Source organism: Gymnoscopelus microlampas (genome assembly GCF_963454915.1).
Source record: "Gymnoscopelus microlampas genome assembly, chromosome: 13".
Taxonomy (NCBI): domain Eukaryota; kingdom Metazoa; phylum Chordata; class Actinopteri; order Myctophiformes; family Myctophidae; genus Gymnoscopelus; species Gymnoscopelus microlampas.
The window spans coordinates 6,699,077-6,718,664 of NC_139950.1; the positions used below are offsets into that span (position 1 = coordinate 6,699,077).

The following is a 19,588-nucleotide window of genomic DNA, read 5'->3' on the forward strand; positions in this document are numbered from 1 at the left end:
TACATTGCATGCTTGTTTCAATTTTGTGCAGCTTCGAATTTTGTTTACTTTTTTCACTTCCCAGACTACAGGGAAACATGTGTTGTGTATGAGACATGTCGTTCAGAGTGTGCTCCAGTGCTCTCAGAACGTATTTCCAAACTACACCCGATATACTATACCCGAAACTACATGCAGCTTTAAGTCTCAATATATGTTTATTTTATTTTTATTTTCTAAATATATTAATATTTTTGTAGACTGGCTATTGCAATCACTCTGTGTATGTGTGCCATAGTTGAATTGGATGACCCCCAAATTAAAATAATAAGAATACAAAAATAATAAACTAACAAAGAAATAAACAATTGTCCTAAATGTAAATTGTAAATTAAATGTAATTGCTATGCCAATTTTTTATTTAATAAAATGTACGTTAATTGCAGTGTAGTTTACCTCCAGTGCCGCACAGGAGAATCAGAACTGAAATTAGAAGGAGACTTGAGGAATGTAGGTGCACCATCTTTACATCTAAAGAAAGAAAGAAAGGAAGAATCACATGGAGAAAGATTAACATGGAGACAGATCAGCTATTTTCTAATAGACAAAGCAAAATAGGTACAAAGAGAAGTCCAACGCGCTCCAGCCAGTTAAAAGTAGAAGGGCTCGGTGCTCAACAGGGACAACTTCAAAACAAAACAACAACATCAGAAAGAATAATACTGGGCACTTCAGACTACCCAAATAAAATGCTGGAGCACTCGACTGGTCTGCACGTATTTATAATTTTGCAGAGGTGACTGAGGTTTCAACTTGCGTCTTCCTCAGAGTCAAAACAGGGTTCATGGTTAAACTGATGTCAATGCTATATTAACTCATTTAGCTTGAAATAGCGCTTTACAGTAGGCTACTGTATATGTAGCCTAGATAACATAATGCTGATACAAAATATAGTATTTACTAAGTCCCTGGACCCCAAGCAGATAACCAAGGTGTACCTTAGCTGCATACATTATGGTCCGCCTATCAATTGATATTTTGGAAACAATTTAACATTAAACAATGTCTGTGCAGTGCACCCTGTTCCTTCCAGCGCCAGTTCTCCAACTTTCATCCAGTGGTGGAAAGTAACTAAGTACATAATTTACTTATGTACTGTACTTAAGTACATTTTTTAGGTATTTGTACTTCACTTGATTATTTCCAATTTCCAATACCTTTACTTCTACTCCACTCCACTACATCTCGGATCCAAATATTGTACTTTCACTCCACTACATTTATTTGAAAACTTTAGTCTTTACTTTGTAGATTTTGAATATTACTACAAAACATAGGCCTACATTAACCACTTCAGACCTTTCGGCCATTTGAAAATAGCCGATCTACAAGCTCACAACAATGCGCATTGTGAGCTTGTAGATCTGCTATTTTCTAAAGATTTTTATACATTTGAAAACATTAAATGGGACATTCTGCATAATGAGTACTTTTACTTTTGGTACTTTAAGTACATTTTGATGCCAATACTTTTGTACTTTTTTTTACTCAAGTACATTTCGAATTCTGGACTGGAAAACATTGGAGTACTTTTTCCACCACTGCTTTCATCACAAAATAAAGCACGAACGAATACAGTGAGTCAGAGACAGAACCTGTCCTGGACAGACACTCTCCTCTGCCCAGCCCCTATGGACAGGCCCAGCTGTGTATTGTTAAGCATATTGACGTCATAGAGACATGATCACATGACAGCTGCTCAGCGTCTCCGACTTTTACTTTTACACGGAGAGGAGCTTTACCTGAATGATGTTTCCACAAATCATCATACAGTGTTTTCTTCTCTCTCTTGAAATATACCATTGTATACCACTGTCGTTCCATCTTGAACTTAGGCAGTAGCCACCCAGCACAAGCATATAGCTAATAATCACAAGACGGTCATGATGACTATATGACTGACAGTAATTAATCAGAGTTAGCAGCTGGGCCTATTAAAACAAGTGGTAGGGTGAGGGCAGACTGAGCCATTCAACCATAATACCCCAATACAATTATTTGAAAACTTTAGTTACTTTGTAGATTTTGATTATTATTACAAAACATACATGATTTACCACGTCAGCCCATAAACTCTGGCCATCTGCATACAATGAGTACTTCTACTTTTGGTACTTACATTTTGATAACCAGACTAGTATTTCAGCATTGCAGTAGGCCTACTGATACTTTTACTTAAACATTTGAGTACTTCTTCCACCACTGCATGATATGTCATAAGCTGCTGGAAATGAACTTGGTGAAAGCACATTCGTGTACAATTGTGTGTACAAATGTCCCAGTGCTGTCATACGGTTTATCTGGATGAATTGGTATTATGTTGATACAAACCTTCTGGTGTTCTCTGAAAGAAGAAACCTGGTGTTATCTGAAAGTAGAACAAGTATTAAGATTAACAAACTCAATCCTACATTATGACGCAGTGTACTAGCTATAACACTTCAGTGCTTTTAGTCACAACAGCCCAGCTTTAATGATCTTAACCCTCGTAGGATCTTCGTGTTTTAGTCACACCCAGGGCCTTCGGGTCACTTTGACCCGGCTCATGTTAAACCATTGTAAAGTAGTTAGAAAACCAAAAAATCCTAATGAATATAGTTTGTTATTCATCAATAACTACAGTACTAACAATTCAATCAATATTGTTATTTAGTTTAGTGTCAGGCAGGCAATAGAAGGACTTTGTGGCAAACGCCCATGTACCATTCATAAGCTACTCAAGTTTGTTTATTTGTTAATTTCAAATTCTCAATTCAATCAATATGATCAAGTTCTCAATCAAAAAAAAGAAAAACTTAGAGAGAAACAGATGACACAGCCTCCTTCGGGGGGCTCGGAGCCCGGGACGCCGTCACCCCTGCCATCACTTCGCCCCCGGGCGGGGAGCCGGCCGGTCAGGTCCCCCCCGTTCGCAGGGGGGGGAACCACCGCGGGGTGGGGCCCCCGGTTGGCCACCCTAGCCCGGGGCCCGCGTCGGAGCCGGCTCTGCGCCGTGCGTGCCGTGCGGCTGCCTGTGGACCTCGTGTCTCTAGCAGCCTGCTGCGTGTCGCGCCCGGCGGACTCCGGCCGACCCACCGCGGAGCGTGCGGTCCTAGGGGAGGCTGGCGGTCTTCTCACCGCGTCCCGGCAGGCTTCCTCCCTCGCGGGGGGAGCCGCCACCAGCAACCCGTTGCTTTACGACCTCAGATCAGACGAGACGACCCGCTGAATTTAAGTATATTACTAAGCGGAGGAAAAGAAACTAACAAGGATTCCCCCAGTAGCCGCGAGCGAAGAGGGAAGAGCCCATCGCCGAATCCCCACGTACAGGAGACGGCTGTATGTGGCGTACAGGAGACGGCTGTCGCCCGGGTGTCGATCGGGGGCCTGAGTCCTTCTGATAGAGGCTCAGCCCGTGGACGGTGTGAGGCCGGTAGCGGCCCCCGTCGCCCCGGGGCAACGTCTCCTCGGAGTCGGGTTGTTTGTGAATGCAGCCCAAAGCTGGTGGTAAACTCCATCTAAGGCTAAATACCGGCATGAGACCGATGGCGGACAAGTACCGTGAGGGAAAGTTGAAAAGAACTTTGAAGAGAGAGTTCAACAGGGCGTGAAACCGGGTAACCGACCTCACCGGTAACTGGTGAGGTCCGACCTCACCTCACTGGTGGGGTGAGGTGAGGTCACCTCACCTCACAACTGACCTCACCTCACTGGTGGGGTCCGCGCAGTCTGCCCGGAGGACTCAACCCGGCGGCTTGCTGGCCGCCCGAGGCCGCGGATCTCCCTTCGGGGGACCGCACCCCGGGCGCCGCCGTGCCCTCGCCGGGCGCACTTTCTCCGCAGCGGTGCGTGGCGACCGGCTCTGGGTCGGGCTGGAAGGGCTCGCGGCTCAGGTGGCTCAGGTTGCTCGCGCGCCTGAGCTTTACAGCGCCTGTGCCCCACTTGGCCGTGGACTGAGGTATCTCTGCGTCCTGCCCGGCTGCGGCCGGGCACGGGGCCCCTCGCCCCCGGTGCGACTGTCGACCTGGACGGACTGTCCTCAGTGCGTCGCGCCGCTCGGGCGGGGACCGGCCCTCGTACAGCGGGCGCTAGGGGTCGGCGGCGATGTCGGCTACCCACCAGACCCGTCTTGAAACACGGACCAAGGAGTCTAACGCGCGCGCGCGAGTCGGAGGGCTCGCTCGAAACCCCGTGGCGCAATGAGGTGTTGGTTGATATAGACAGCAGGACGGTGGCCATGGAAGTTGGAATCCGCTAAGGAGTGTGTAACAACACACCTGCCGAATCAACTAGCCCTGAAAATGGATGGCGCTGGAGCGCTGGACCCATAGCCGGCCGTCGTTGGCCACGGAATGCCGCGAGGGCTACGCCGCGACGAGTAGGAGGGCTGCCGCGGTGGCGCAGAAGCCTAGGGCGCGGGCCCGGGTGGAGCCGCCGCGGGTGCAGATCTTGGTGGTAGTAGCAAATATTCAAACGATGTTCATTTTCAAATATTCAAAACGAGAACTTTGAAGGCCGAAGTGGAGAAAGGTTCCATGTGAACAGCAGTTGAACATAGGTCAGTCGGTCCTAAGGGATAGGTGAACGCCGTTCGGAAGGGTTGGGGCGATGGTCTCCGTCGCCCCCGGCCGATCGAAAGGGAGTCGGGTTCAGAACCCTGAACCTGGAAGGCGGAGACAGGCACCGCGAGGCGCCCAGTGCGGTAACGCAAACGACCCCGGAGAAGCCGGCGGCAGCCCCGGGAAGAGTTCTCTTTTCTTTGTGAAGGGCAGGGCGCCCTGGAATGGGTTCGTCCCGAGAGAGGGGCCCGCGCTCTGGAAAGCGTCGCGGTTCCGGCGACGTCCGGTGAGCTCTCGCCGGCCCTTGAAAAACCGGGCCAGAAGGTGTAAATCTCGCGCCAGGCCGTACCCATATCCGCAGCAGGTCTCCAAGGTGAACAGCCTCTGGCATGTTAGAACAAGGCGGGTAAGGGAAGTCGGCAAGTCAGATCCGTAACTTCGGGATAAGGATTGGCTCTAAGGGCTGGGTCGGTCGGGCTGGGGAGCGAAGCGGGCCTGGGCTCGCGCCGCGGCTGGAGGAGCGGTCGCCCCGGCGCCTCCTCTTCGCCGGCCGCCGGAGCCGGGTGGGCGGTCGCATTCCTGGCGGTGCTCTTGCGGTCTCTCCTCACGGGAGGGGGGGGCGCGCGGGGTGCCGTCGGGGCGCGGCTCAGCCCGCCCGGGGAAGGCGGTCGTCGCGGATCTCTCCAGCTACGGTACTCGCCGCGGGCCCTCGTCACTCGTGGCGGGGTCGCTCCGGCGGGCTGACTCAGATGGCGCCTAGCAGCTGACTTAGAACTGGTACGGACCAGGGGAATCCGACTGTTTACCCAGTTTGACCCATTTTTGCCTTCATATCACTTTATTTTAGATATTTATTTTTTGTAGTATAAAATAAACATTACAGAGACTTTAGCTGTCACTGTGCAATACTTTAAAACAGTTGTCATGTTGTATAAATACCTAAAATTGCCGATATTTGCGCCGCTCTCATTGAAAATGAGCTGATCTGAGTGATGAATCTCCCGCTTATCACTGACACTCTCATGCAAGGGTCACGTGACCGGCGCTACGCAGTTTTTAATCATGGGCCTACTAAAACCTATACCTCAAGTGGGTGAGGATTGGGACAAAATAAGTTTAGTCCTTTTGGTTTATTACTTATTGAATATAACATGAATGTTATATCCTACTTAAACTGTTTATTATCCTATGTATCTTATTTGTTGCTTCAATTTATTACATGAATTACGATGATTTGATTAATTTCCTCATGAAGATCTATTATTACCATTTCAATAGGCCTAATTGTATTTGCCATTTATTATTTAGTTTATTGGATATGTTTATTGACCCAAATATTGTATATCTCTGTTTCCTTTTGCTACAGCACACTGCACACACACATCCACAACAAACTGGCTTCAGTAAATATATGGATACAGGATGGGTGGGCACTAGGGACATCTGGGCACCATATTTTTGGGAAGACCGGGGACTGGGGAAGAGTGGGCACCAGGACGTGTGGGCACGGAGGAAACTTTGCACCAGGAAGAGTGGGCACTAGGGAAATGTGGGCACCTGGAAGAGTGGGCACTTTAGGGCGGAGAAGAGTGGGCACTAGAGAAATATGGGCACCAGGAAGACTGGGCACCGAGAAAATTGGGCACTAGAGAAATGTGGGCACCCGGAAGAGTGGGAACTTGTGAAATCTGGGCACAAGGAAGAGTGGGCACTAGGTGCACTGATGTGAGATTGAATACTTTATTAACAATGACTTTAGAAAGTTTAGATGCTAAATGTTCTTGGTTTTGGGGCTGAAATAGTAAGAGCATGCTCTCATGTGGAAACTTGCATGTCTTGTGTGTAAAGACAATAATGGCCACCTATTACCTGGTATTGAATAGCAGGCATTCAGTTCCGCCATTTTTTTAAGTTACATTAGGCTACTATTTATCTCAATCTTTTCTATCATTTTATAGTGTACTGTTTAGATAGGTTTTCTAGTCAGTTGAGCAATTATTTTAGTTTTAGTCAACAGAATATAACATAAAAAGTACACTAAAAAATTATGAATGAAAAATGTAGATAAAACAAAAAAATAGAATTAGTTCTTTTTTATTTATCAAGCTATGCTTTCTCTATCCTAGCATTTAAAAAACAATTATGCATTTATATGGTACTTTAGCTATGTTTTCTCTATCTTAACATTGCTCAATTGACCATTTTTTGGTATCCTTAACTTTTTTTTTACCATTTTCTCAATTTGTTCCATTTTTTTAACAGTACTACTATTTTGGCAAAACACACACTTATAATGTACTTTGACCTTGTTGTTGTGTTGTATTTAGGGGTTTAAAAAACAGTGGGTTAAATATCACTCACTAACAAAGCAGCATGCTATGTAACGTTAAAAAACTCAAATCCTAATTCAGATGCCCAGTCCTAATTCAGGTGCCCACTGTTCCTGGTGCCCAGTCTTTGAAGGTGCCCAGTTTTCCCAAGGCCCAGAATGTTTTGCTGCCCACCTTTCCTGTTACCAAATATATCATACCATGGTTAAAATCTCTGACTCCTTCTTAATTGGTCAGCCTGACCCGTGGCCATTACAGTACCTTGTCAGTCACTTAACCGAACCATATCCAAAGACATTCTTTCTCAATAAAACAAGTTATCATGAAATGATTTAAAAGTTTTCTTCATTTTTATTTGTTTTTTCTTTTAATTCTACATACTTTGTTCAAACATGGGAAATTAAACAAATTGAAACATCAATATTTGTTTTAAAAACATACAAGTACTTTTACCAAATTCTTTAGTTACTATTCCAAAGTAAATTCACAGACAGACGTGTGGAATGATGATCATAAAACAGGGAAAACAGTCGTGTATGTTCAAGTCCTGTCAGTAGTAAAGAACTGTAGTTTTATGCAAATCACACTTTTCCCAGACACCAAAGATGAAAGAATATTATAATTTTTTAACATAAAATATGAATAATTATAGAAGAGAGTCTTCTGACTAAAGTTCAGCTTAGGGGTACAACCATTAATCAATGTTGACTGCCTACTCCTACACACCTGTCCATTGTAGTAGGTGTGCAAAAAGGACTTTTTTTATAGTGAAAATTGCCAATCTACAAACATGTGCGTTGTGAGCTTGTAGATCGTCTATTTTCATTATTGTTGTACCTCACCATTGTACGACAAAGGATAGGCTTCAGTAGTTAATCAAACCAATTGTATTTTTTTTAAAATAACAATATAATAATAATCGCTAAGAAAGTAATCGATAGTTATAGCCCTAGTTCAGTTAAAAGTATATCTATGCCCTTGAAATACAAAAAGAGTGTAGAGATTGGAATAGCATGGCTAACTGGAGACAGTAAGATGTGTCTGTTGTTCAGTACAAATAACTTATTTTCAACTGAAAAGATGTCAATGCCAACAGTCTCACTTTTCTGTCTATATATTATCCAATAGGGAACCATGGGGATTATACAAGAATGAACACATAAAACTGGAATGCCAGAAATACTATGGCAATAATAAGGAGGGAATGGCTGTTTTCTGTATAATGCTGTATAGTGTATAATGCTCGTTTTAAAGTTTCTTTAACCATTATGTACAGTCAATTTAAGGAGCCAGCTCCTATGAATAAAACAAAAAAAACAATTCTTAAAAGTTAATCTGAAATCTTCCGTTTCAAGAAAGGTATGTGGGGACGCTATAGGGTTCATGTGGTTAAAGTATAAGACCAGCTAATCAATTTGTGAAGATAGATGTAAGAACAGACAGACCAAGTGTTGTGCAATAGAATAAGCTTCATCATAAAAGTGCAAATACAACGTAAAGGAAAACAGCTCCTCTAGGGGTTACAGTGACTGGGAACGAAAAGTGTAAGTTGCATAAAATTACGAGTAAAAGAGGGGTGTTTTAATAAACAAATTGTTTGTTGTTTTTTTGTTTCGTTTAAAAAAATAAATACAACACAAAATTAAGAAATAGAATCATTGTACTGTATAACCCAGAGCATGCCCTGGCCAATAATATACACCAGCTGATGACTACAGAATAGAACGACAACAAAAGGGTAATTGCACTTTTTTTTTATCTGTCTAATTGCACAGAGCCTCGTGGGTATTGAAGTTTTCAGTTTCTATGTTTTTTTTTGTAATCAAGCCTGATTCTAAAACACACATACAAACTCCCCTGGCTCATATCATTATGACTTAAATTATATTACACTCCAAATCCCAGGTCACCATGGGGGATTTGTACAGAAATACACAATGCAATATTGAGAGACAATATTGATAGTGATGCTATTATTATTATTCACTGCCAACACCACAGTATAAACTGTCGGGGGGTGTATATTAAACCGTTGACAGCACACTGGTATCAAAGACGCATTTAAAAAACAAAAGGTGTTGCTGGAATGACTGTGACGCTCAACATGAGCCCTGGCATCGCTGCGCTCACACATACACAAAAGCACTTACAACAGACCCCCCCCCAAAAAAACACTTCATCACCCAAGAGAAATCCACAACGAACGGCCACTTTCAGGATGCACATTCACCTTTTGACCAGCAGATGGCAGATGTTGTCAACTCACCAAAATGTACTCCCCTGCAATGATGGCTTTCAATAAGACATGCCTGACTTGGTGGCTTTCAATAAGACATATCTGTCCATGTGTTAAACTGCTTTTTATCACACAAAGGCTGAACATGTTCAGACCAAGCATTAGAACTATAACTATAAAGATTTAGTTAAAATAAACCCATTCTAAATCAAGTGGATGACAGAGTTCACACCACTATAACGACAACAATGATTAAAGATATAGTTATAGTTGTAGTTATAGTGCTTGGTGTGGACTGTACTTAATATGTTAATTTGATGTATTGTGCAAATGCCACCAACTTGCAAGGCCAAGTGATATAAAAATCTTCTTCAAGTGCTAAAATAATGCATTAGCCAATAGGTCAACGTGTGGTTATTCTGCTTCACTTCGATGAATTGAATACACAGGACCCTAATGGAAACAAGCCATAGTGCTTTCTTGGGTTATCCTTTTAGCATCCTTTTGTATGGAACTGTGCCTCTGTGCCTTGTTTTGCAAACTGTTAAGTATTCAATCAATCAATCAAACCAAATGGAAGATTACGAACACGGTTTCAAATGAAATTCAAAATGTGGGATTCGAAGGTACATAAGGGCAGATGTGAGTGAAATGCACCTCAACCATACAGCCGCGAGCGAGGATCACTTACTTTGGACCAATGCCAGTTATTCAAGTTATTCAAATGTGGACAGCATCCGTCAACATGAGATCACTTTAGGGGAAGGAAACGGGACACTTTCAGTGCAACAGACACTTTTGCTCGACTGAAAAATGCATGAAAACGCATGCCTCACGGAAGGGCCAACGCAGGGACTTAAAAATGCATGCCTCACGGAGGGGCCAACGCAGCAGGACTGAGGATCGGGTGTCTTGTCTGTCTCGCACCCGAGACAGACAACACTGTCTGACAGCGTGCTCACACAAGCACACTCACACACACCGCCTGCATGCCGTGAGGCTTTCCTCACCCAGATCCCAGCAGCACTGAACTCACTGCTCACTTTGTCGTTTTTAGGACTACAGAATGTTTCTCTATTGCTGCACCTTATGTATAATATCTGCTGCTATTTTAACTGCCTCATACCGATCTGTTTGTATATATTTCACTCTGCTGTTAACTCATGATACTTTCCTTTGCTGCAGGGTTTTATATTTAAGCAGAAAATAAGCTCTGTAGTTTAGCGTAAATGTTTTGTCGTACGACACACATTACACTCATTAACATATCAATTGATAATTATGTGCTTTTTAAAATGTATATTTCCCTGTGGTTCAACAATTGTAAAAAAAAAAAAAAGAAGTGTTTTTTGTGAAGATAAAACGTGTTAATATCATAAGACTTTGCTTGCTACAGAGCTCATTTCCATAATTTAAAACTCCACAAAAGACATCATCCCTGCAAACGAGAGGGCGGGCTCTAAGCCAGTGGTTCTCAAAGTGAGGTCCGGGGACCCCCAGGGGTCCTTGAGGGAGGGGGTTCCCGAGAAAGATAAAGTTAAATTTAAACACTTAAGCCCTATTTAATGTTTTATCTACAAGCTGTGTTGTGAGCGTGTAGATCGGCTATTTTTGCTAAATGTTGACAAATCTTGATACATATCTAAATTGAGTCTAAAAAATGATCAAATTGTGAAGAATCATAAACATTTTAATTAAAATTATTAAAAATGATCTCTGGCTCAAAAATGTTAACTAACAGGGGGCCAAATACATATCACTTTGAGAAGCACTGCTCTAAGCAGAACGTTGTGGATTTCTTAACGCATAATCCCATGATTACAACCAAACAAATAAACGGATATAAAAAAAAACCCTGCACGTTGGAATATCATACTGTAAGCACTGTGTCATCCGCATAGATAGAAAAAAAAAAACACCTCCCAAGCATTTCATGTCCAAAAAGGTCCCAATATGATCTCGTGATGTTGGAGATTATCTAGCAATTTCCCGTGACCGGTTAAAAAAAAAAAAAAAAAAGTTTTTTAAAAAAGTTTTTTTTTTACATTCTCAAAGCCTTCAAGAAAAAATCATGGCGGAGGAAACCAATGTCACGTGGCTGTGATTTATCCATCATCTAAAATGTTGCGGCTCCCGTCGCAACGTACCAATCACAGGTGGCGTTTAGTAACATTGTAATTCCTCCGGTTATTTCAGCAGGACTTTCACGTCGTTCGCGTCTTTCCTCTTCTGGCATCCGAAAGGAGGGGGGGGGGGGGAGCACATCAGTGCAGTAACGGAGGGGGCAAAAAGAAGATCCAATCGAAAAAGAGGGGGAAACAAATTAATCCAAGTTTGCTTGAATGCCTGGAACCATTCGTACGCTCTTAGAGTTACAAAGATCCTTGAAATTGAAAAGTTTGAGAACCAATGATCATCAGGGATTGGTGGGAACAAAAACAAAGAAAGGAGGGGGGAAAAGTGCTTGGATGCATTATCAGAACTGGGCCTGGGTCAGGACCGTACCATAACCCACGGTGTGGTACTGTAGGAAGGTAAAACGACGACCAAAAGAAAACGTCCCGGACCCGCAGTAGTAAGAGGACGGACAGATGGCAGTAGCTGGAATGTCCCAGAGATCCGACGTTCGTACGTTCCAGTGTGACGCTACATGCCGTTCCCATGACGACTCTTAACAAACAAACTCACAAACAAACAAACGAAGCGACGTACGCAAAAACGAAGCACGCAACAGAAACACTAAGACCTCAGGATGGAACCAAAGAAATTGGGAGTCCTCTTTCAGTCAGTGCTGCTCTCCCAGAGGTGTGTGTGTGGGCGCGCGTGTGTGTGTGTGTGTGTGTGTGTGTGTGTGTGTGTGTGTGTGTGTGTGTGTGTGTGTGTGTGTGTGTGTGTGTGTGTGTGTGTGTGTGTGTTCATAAAAGGGTATGCTCCAGGTCTCTCCAGACAATTTGTCTGTGGAAAGCAGAACCACCAACAAGAGTTCTGAACGTCAGTCTGTCTGGATTGAACCAACCAACCCACGTGGATGCGTTTCATCACAACTGATGTCCACTGTTGTTAAAGGTGGTGGAAGTTATATTCCTAGGTTAAAATAAAACGTTGAAAAAAGGTTAAATATCTATACTACTATTCAGATCATTGCTACAGAGTGTTTTTTCAGTATCAGGGGTCTCCCCGTCTGACATCCTTGACAACGTCCTTGATTCTTCATATTCCGACATCAAAATGTATTTTCCATTTACTAAAGAGCTGGAGAGATGGAGAGACTCCTGTTACTGAACAAACACCCTGTAGCAATGAGTTCTATCTGAATATAGAGCTATTTAAACCCATTAAAACCGGGAAAGCATCCGTGTCATTTTAGATTCTAGCGTTGGCTATTCAAAAGTAGCAGATATACAAGCTCACAGCGCGTCACTTTGTGCCGCGCTGCGAGCTTGTATATCTGACTACTTTTGAACATTTTTGAAAAATCTCGAAAGTGTGAGAAGTAGGCTACTGATTTAGAAGGCATTTGTAGATAGAATCGGCCCCAGGTCTTAATGGCTTAACACTTATTTTAACAAGACGATATCACTTACAGCACCGTCAATGGTGTATGCATGGCTGCGTGTGTGTTTGTGTGGCTGCGCGTTTGTTTGTGTGGCTGCGCGCGCGTGTGTGTGTGTGTGTGTGTATGTGTGTGCGAGATGCGTGCGGGACGGACGGGTCAGACATGGAGAACGTCCATGCTGTAGTCCTCAGTCTCTGTGTACTGGGAGGAGTTTGTGTCGGACTGCGTAGGCGCGCCCAGGCCCCCCAGGCCTCCCGGACCCCCCAGGCCCCCCAGGCCGCCCAGGCCCTCCTTGTTGTCCAGACAAGGCTCGCTGAGCGGCGGCTTCTCCAGCGCCAGCTTTTTACAGGTGGTCTCGGGCCGGTTCTGGACGTAGATGACCCGGTTGTAGGCCTTCAGCCGCCGCCACAGCTGGATGTAGACCTTGCACTGGACGTACATGAACACCAGGCCGCCCGTGAAGCCGATGGCCACCACCACCAGCTTGGTCCAGAACGGCCACTCCAGGATGCCTGGAGGTCACACACACACACACACACACACACGCAGACGCACACACACACACACACACACACACACACACACACACACACACACACACACACACACACACACACACACACACACACACACACACACACACACACACACACACACACACACACACATGCATGCACACGCACGCACACACATGCACGCACACACACACACACACACACACACACACACACAGAGAAAAACAGAAAGGGACGGGGTGCACATGCACATGTTAAAGCACATTCTTTTCACAGAATACATAATATCGTCGATGTCGGGGCAAGAAACCTCTTATCTCCATATTTTAACCTTTTGTGTTTTTTCCAGTAAATGAACGCCCTACTTGCTCACACTACAGCGTCACACAAAAGTATCCAAAAGCAGCTGCTGCTGCTTTTGCTATTTTTTAATTTGAATCCTGAAAAGTTACAGTTTTGGACATAAAAGGTTTCCACCCGAACAGAGACGATATGACATAAATTGATGTGGTTTTACTGTGTGTGTGTGTGTGTGTGTGTGTGTGTGTGTGTGTGTGTGTGTGTGTGCACATTCAGGTACAGGGGAATCAACAGGGTGAAACAGAGGGAAGTACACAAAAACACAAGCACAACAAGTCGTAAAAAGCAAACTGCAGACTGCTTCAAAATGAACAGGTTTCATTCCACATATTGAACTTAAACTATAGGATGGATTAAAAGGGGGGGGGGGTAGTGGTACACTCAATACCGTATATGGACTGTACAACATTACAAATATATCGTTGCTGTCGGGCAGAAACCGCTTATCTCCATATTCAACTTTTTGTTCGTTTGTTCGTAAATGAATGCCCTACTTCATCATACTACAGAGTCACACAAAAATAGCCGATCTACAAACTCGTAGATCAGTTAGTTTACCTATTTTTGAATTCCGAAAAGTAACAGTTTTGGACATAGGAATGAGTTTATGTCGATACTCTTTGAACAATGCACAGTGAGACATTGCATAAATTGAAAAGGTATAGGCAGAAGCTTGTAGCTTGCCTATCCTTTTGACATGTTGTTACTTTTTAACAAGAAAGAAGAATAGGCTCTATGCACAGCAGCCATATTGGACAAAAATTGGGTCCCTTCCTTACTTCCTTCACAGGTGTTACCAATGACACTAATGAAGGCTCTGTTCCATTTGGTGTAGCACAGTGGTTCTCAAACTTTTAAATTTCAAGGACCCCATAACTCTGAGAGTGTACGGGTCCATTTGGTTCCATTTGTACACTCTCAGAGTTACACCCCCTCAAGGAACCATGAGGGTCCCTGGACCACACTTTGAGACCCACTAGTGTTTCTATCGAGCCAACATGCACAATATCAGCACCCTGCCTCTGTTTGACCAGAATGGAACAGAGCCTTCATGAGTATCATTGGTAACAGGCCCAATTTCTCTCCAAAATGGCTGCTGTGCATAGAGCCTATAGTGAAGAACATAAGCAAATATAACAAAACAAAAACATGATTCCAAAATAGGAGTAGAACCCTAATCTGTCAATCCGACATTCCATCAATTAACACGTTTGGTCAATAAATAAATCCATCAATCACTCAATTCGGTATTTGTCTAGAATAGTCTGCAAGTAAAAAAAAATAAAAGCATTCATTCATGTTTAACAATATCAGGCAAGCCAATCCACAGCTTCACACCACGGACAGAAGTACACTTTTCAAAGTAATACGAAGGCTTGGTTGTTTTAAATTTAAATATGAGGTTTCCACCCGACAGCAACAATATTCAATGTATATTCATTGATTTCTATGCAGCATCTCAGGATTACGCCTCGTCTCCAGTAACTATATATAGATAAGTGTGATTCAGGACTAAGGTTTCATTTCTACACAAACATAACTAAAACACAGTCCCTTAACGCTCGCTAAGAGGTCCCAGAAAAGAGGTGTAATAGTTGTAAAACTCACAATGAAACAAAAGCTGAAAGGGGTCTGAAGCTATAAATGTCTAAAAGTCTATCCTATCTATGTGGTTGTTCACTCAGTTTGAGAGAGGAACAGAACAGTAATGTATTAAACCATATCCTAGAATAACTGTCTTTTTTAATACTGTACTTTTATAGTACTTTTAACTGTTATTAATTTAAAACACTTTCAGCACCTTTCAAGAATTTATTTTTCAATAAAAAAAAAAACATTTGAAAGGATCTACAAATCTGTGCCACTGAATAATGTCACTGTGCTTAAAAGAAGAGAACGCATATGTTTGCTTCTATTGATGTTAGTGCTGGCTGCCATAAAAAATATAAATACGTTAGCAGAAAGGCTACAAGGTCCAAAGACATTAGTGTCCCACTATATAGAATAGATATTTGGCAAGGTGAGGCTAGTGAGAATATGTCTCGGGAACTAAATCCTCTTCATCATCATCATCACACACACACACACACACACACACACACACACACACACACACACACACACACACACACACACACACACACACACACACACACACACACACACACACACACACACACACACACACACTTTATAATCTACTGTAATTCACTGCAATATTTCAATCTTTTGATATATTTTCGTATTATTTAGATATAGGCCATGCATAAGACCCAGTGTTTCTGACCTTTCCCTGCACTATATTCTACTTATCATATTATTCTTATCTTCTTATTAGGCCAAAAAGAAAGAAAGGAAGAAAAAAAAGAAATACCCCACAAAGTTTCCGCCTTATTTAAATTGGCATTTCATTTACAACACTTTTGTGTGCACTGCCACCCCAGTTTTTAAGTTGCTTGATTCATTAGACTTTGATTTGATTTTCATTTTGTCAGACACACCCCGTACCTATATACACCCATTGTAACTTCACACTCCTCTATTGACCTTCTAATCCATGAGTCATTTTTCGATTTTTTACATTTGAAAAAACAAATACAAATAAAATAAAATAAATGAATACATAAATAATAAATAATACTATTAATGCTAATAATACAAAGACAATAATAATAATAATAATACAAAAAATAATAATACAAATAACATTTACTTATATACGCATACAATACACTTACTGAATGTGTCTGATCAAATGAATAATCAAATATCTAAATATTGAATCAACCATCTTAAAAACTGTCTGAAAATGAACCCAGAAGTGTTTTAAAAAGAAATATCCCTTGAAATATGATGATTTAAAGCAGTGGTTCTCAAAGTTGGGTCCAGGGACCCTCAGGGTTCCTTGAGGGGGTTCCAAATGAACCCTTACAGGTCTGTAACTCTGAGAGTGTACAAGTGGAACCAAATGGACCCGTGCCAAATTGTACTTGTACACTCTCAGAGTTATGGTGGTCCTTGAAATTAAAAGGTTTGAGGACTTGTGGAGAGGAGAAGGCTGGAACAAGACTAGATTCAACTGACAAGAAGACACACACACACACACACACGTGCGCACGCACGCACGCACGCACGCACGCACGCACGCACACACACACACACACACACACACACACACACACACACACACACACACACACACACACACACACACACACACACACACACACACACACACACACACACACACACACACACACACACACACACACACAGCAAAATAAAAGGGTTGCAAAAGGGTTAAACTTTTACCTGGGATTCTTCCGGCTGCATGTATAAAGAGAGTGTTCGTATCATGTATTATGTTATAAAAAAAAGGCACAGTACACATGTACCAGTTTTGTACGGTGTGACTAAATTCAACATGCAATGATGATACTTCCCCCTGTTTCAAAACTTATCATGACTCCACACCAACTCACACCAGAATAATTGACAATGCAATAAATTAGTAGAGAGCCAGCCCGGGGGAAGCAGAAGGTCCCAGGTTCGATTCCCAGCCACGGCAAAGTGTCGAGGTGTCCCTGAGCAAGACACTTGACCCCTAGCTTACCCCGTAGAGCCCACTAATCCTGTTACTTAGGATGGGTTACATGCAGATACAGTACCTAATTTCACTGTAGATGCACATCTACAGTGACAAATACCACAAAGGAATGTGGACCAAATGTATTATTATACATTTTGACATGTCCAAGGTTATGAGTGACAGACAGCCTGTCACCCGGTGTCACCGTTTGAGGTGAAAAAACGGACTGTTTAGAAGTAAGGGCATTTTGAAAAGCAGCTGTAGATGTCACATTAATGAATAATGCTGACCTGACCTGTTTATTGGCTAAAATCAATATATTGTTTACAAACAAGCTGCGACAGACCAGCAACAGGTTTTCTGCACTTGTTAATGTATCACATTTAAATACATTTCCATTTCGTTAAGTCATATTTTAGTCATCTAAAATGTTTTACTTTTAGTCTAGTTTTAGTTTACTAAAACAATTATTTTGGCAGGCCGTGATGGCGTTGTAATGCTTGATTTATACTTAGCTGTGCGCCAAAAATAGACAATCTAATATAGTTGTGAGCTTGTAGATCGGAACGCGACACCCACACACAACCAAGCATAAAATGACGTGTCTTAGTTCTATTGGATCTCTTTTCCAGTAGTCCCTCCCTAACAGTTTAGTCTAGTTTCTATTTGTTGACAAAATTGTCAATATATTTAGTGATAGCGTAGGGCTAGTTGTTATTTTGTTCTTATTTCGTTTTCGTCAGTGAAAAACGGTAGTAGACGGACAATTTTCATCATAGTTTTAGTCGACGAAAGGAACACTGCTGCACTCTGTGCCTGTCAGCCGTCCTGTCTGGACAGAGCCACTGACAGCTCCTGGAGAGATGCAGGAGCGATCGGAGCGGCCCGCTGTTCCCAACAATTCTGTAAAATAGATTGTTTTTCATGATGATGTTTGATTGTCAATCCGTCTAAAATTTGCTATGTCCATACAGCACAGCAGTTTGTTTCTGTCAATTCCAAGTGGTGTCTAGTGTGTGAGTGGTTTGCACCCAACGAGGGCCGTCTATCGAGCTCTGTGCCAGCAGGGCAGACTCGCGGGCCAGACCGGCTCACTGCAAAGTTGAGGTTTTCTCCGTTTTGACGCCACGCATTTTGCTGTCGAGCGTTCCGACGCGGCTTTGGAAAAAAAGGTGTAGAGGCACTCGTTTCTGTAAAATGTGCAAGCTCGTACACGTCATTCGATTCGAATTGGAATCTAAGTCGCGTTTTTTAATCCTTTGCAAAGCGATACGAAAACCAAACGCCATCTGTGTGATTGGTAGTGGCGGGGGTACAAACAGGTTTCCAAGATGAAATCTACAGCATCTCCATGGCGACTGGACACCGATGTCTCCCTTGGGATGGTGAACATGTGTGAGTCACCATGTTTGGATGAGCAGACAGCCTGTCCTTCCATCTGCGCAGCACCAAGAAACTACTGTGTTGTTGTTCCATCTGCACCGCATCGCAGGAGCGACAAGAAACTAGGCCTACTGTAATGCCAGAATGGAACTGGATGGAAGGACTTGCATGCTACAATAACTGTTATGTGGGAGAACAGATAAAAAGATAACATTTTAGGGGAAAGCTTCTGCGCGTGTTCTTTCTCGCTCTCACGTGCAGAATAAACAAGTGTCTCTAACTTTAACCACTCTCAATCTGGCGTGTCATTATAGGTGAACATTTGCAACATTTTCAGCATATCGGCTATTTACACTATGTAGGGCTTAAGTGGTTAAGTTCACCCACAACGCAATTTTGTTAAAAACCTTGTTCGGTATCTGTGATCTGTGTTCATCTAGTTTTGTTGGCCTAAACCCATACAGCTCAGTGCGCAGTCGAATCTACAGTTAGTTTAACATTTTTACACAACAAAATATTTGTTAATTTTCTTTTTCTTTGACAACATTTTGAGTAGCCAATCATTTTTGGATAACTTTTTTTCTCCCAATATAGTCGTTATGCCAAATAATCCCTCCCAGTGATTGCCACTGTTATTCACATTAATGCCAGGGACACGAGCAACCTGAAGAGACTGGTCAGGAAAGCTGGCTCCCTCGTTGGAGCTGCCCTGGACAGGGTGGAGAAGGTGGCGAAGGTGCGTGTGCAGCGAGGAAGCTGGAAGCACCTTTTCAATACCAACCCCTCACACCCACCCCCCACATGGAGATTGTGGGGCAATTGAGCAGGAGGGGAAATGATAGATTCATCTACCCCAGGAGGAATTACAAAATACGTAGTCTGTCTTTATAACTTCTTATGAATTTCCTCAGAGGGATAGTCTATTCATTTCCTGCTGACAGGCCCGAAATCCGTGGCAACTTTTGACTTTAACCCTATATACTTCGTTGACTGGAGTCCTCCAGGGGTCTATACTAGGTCCCCTCCTTTTCCCCCTCTACAC

The 19,588-nt window shown here is 43.0% G+C and overlaps 1 protein-coding gene across 2 annotated transcripts in view; it reads right to left on the reverse strand.

Moving 5' to 3' along the window:
* Nucleotides 1-7,244: 7,244 nt before the first annotated feature.
* The window catches only part of marchf8 (membrane-associated ring finger (C3HC4) 8), a 162,155-nt gene continuing 149,811 nt past the window's right edge, over nt 7,245-19,588 (reverse strand). For both annotated transcript variants that reach the window (XM_084075781.1, XM_084075782.1), the window contains one exon: nt 7,245-13,211. In XM_084075781.1, the coding sequence (XP_083931907.1) occupies nt 12,856-13,211 (356 nt within the window). In that variant the 3' untranslated portion in view covers nt 7,245-12,855. The remainder of the gene's footprint in view (nt 13,212-19,588) is intronic.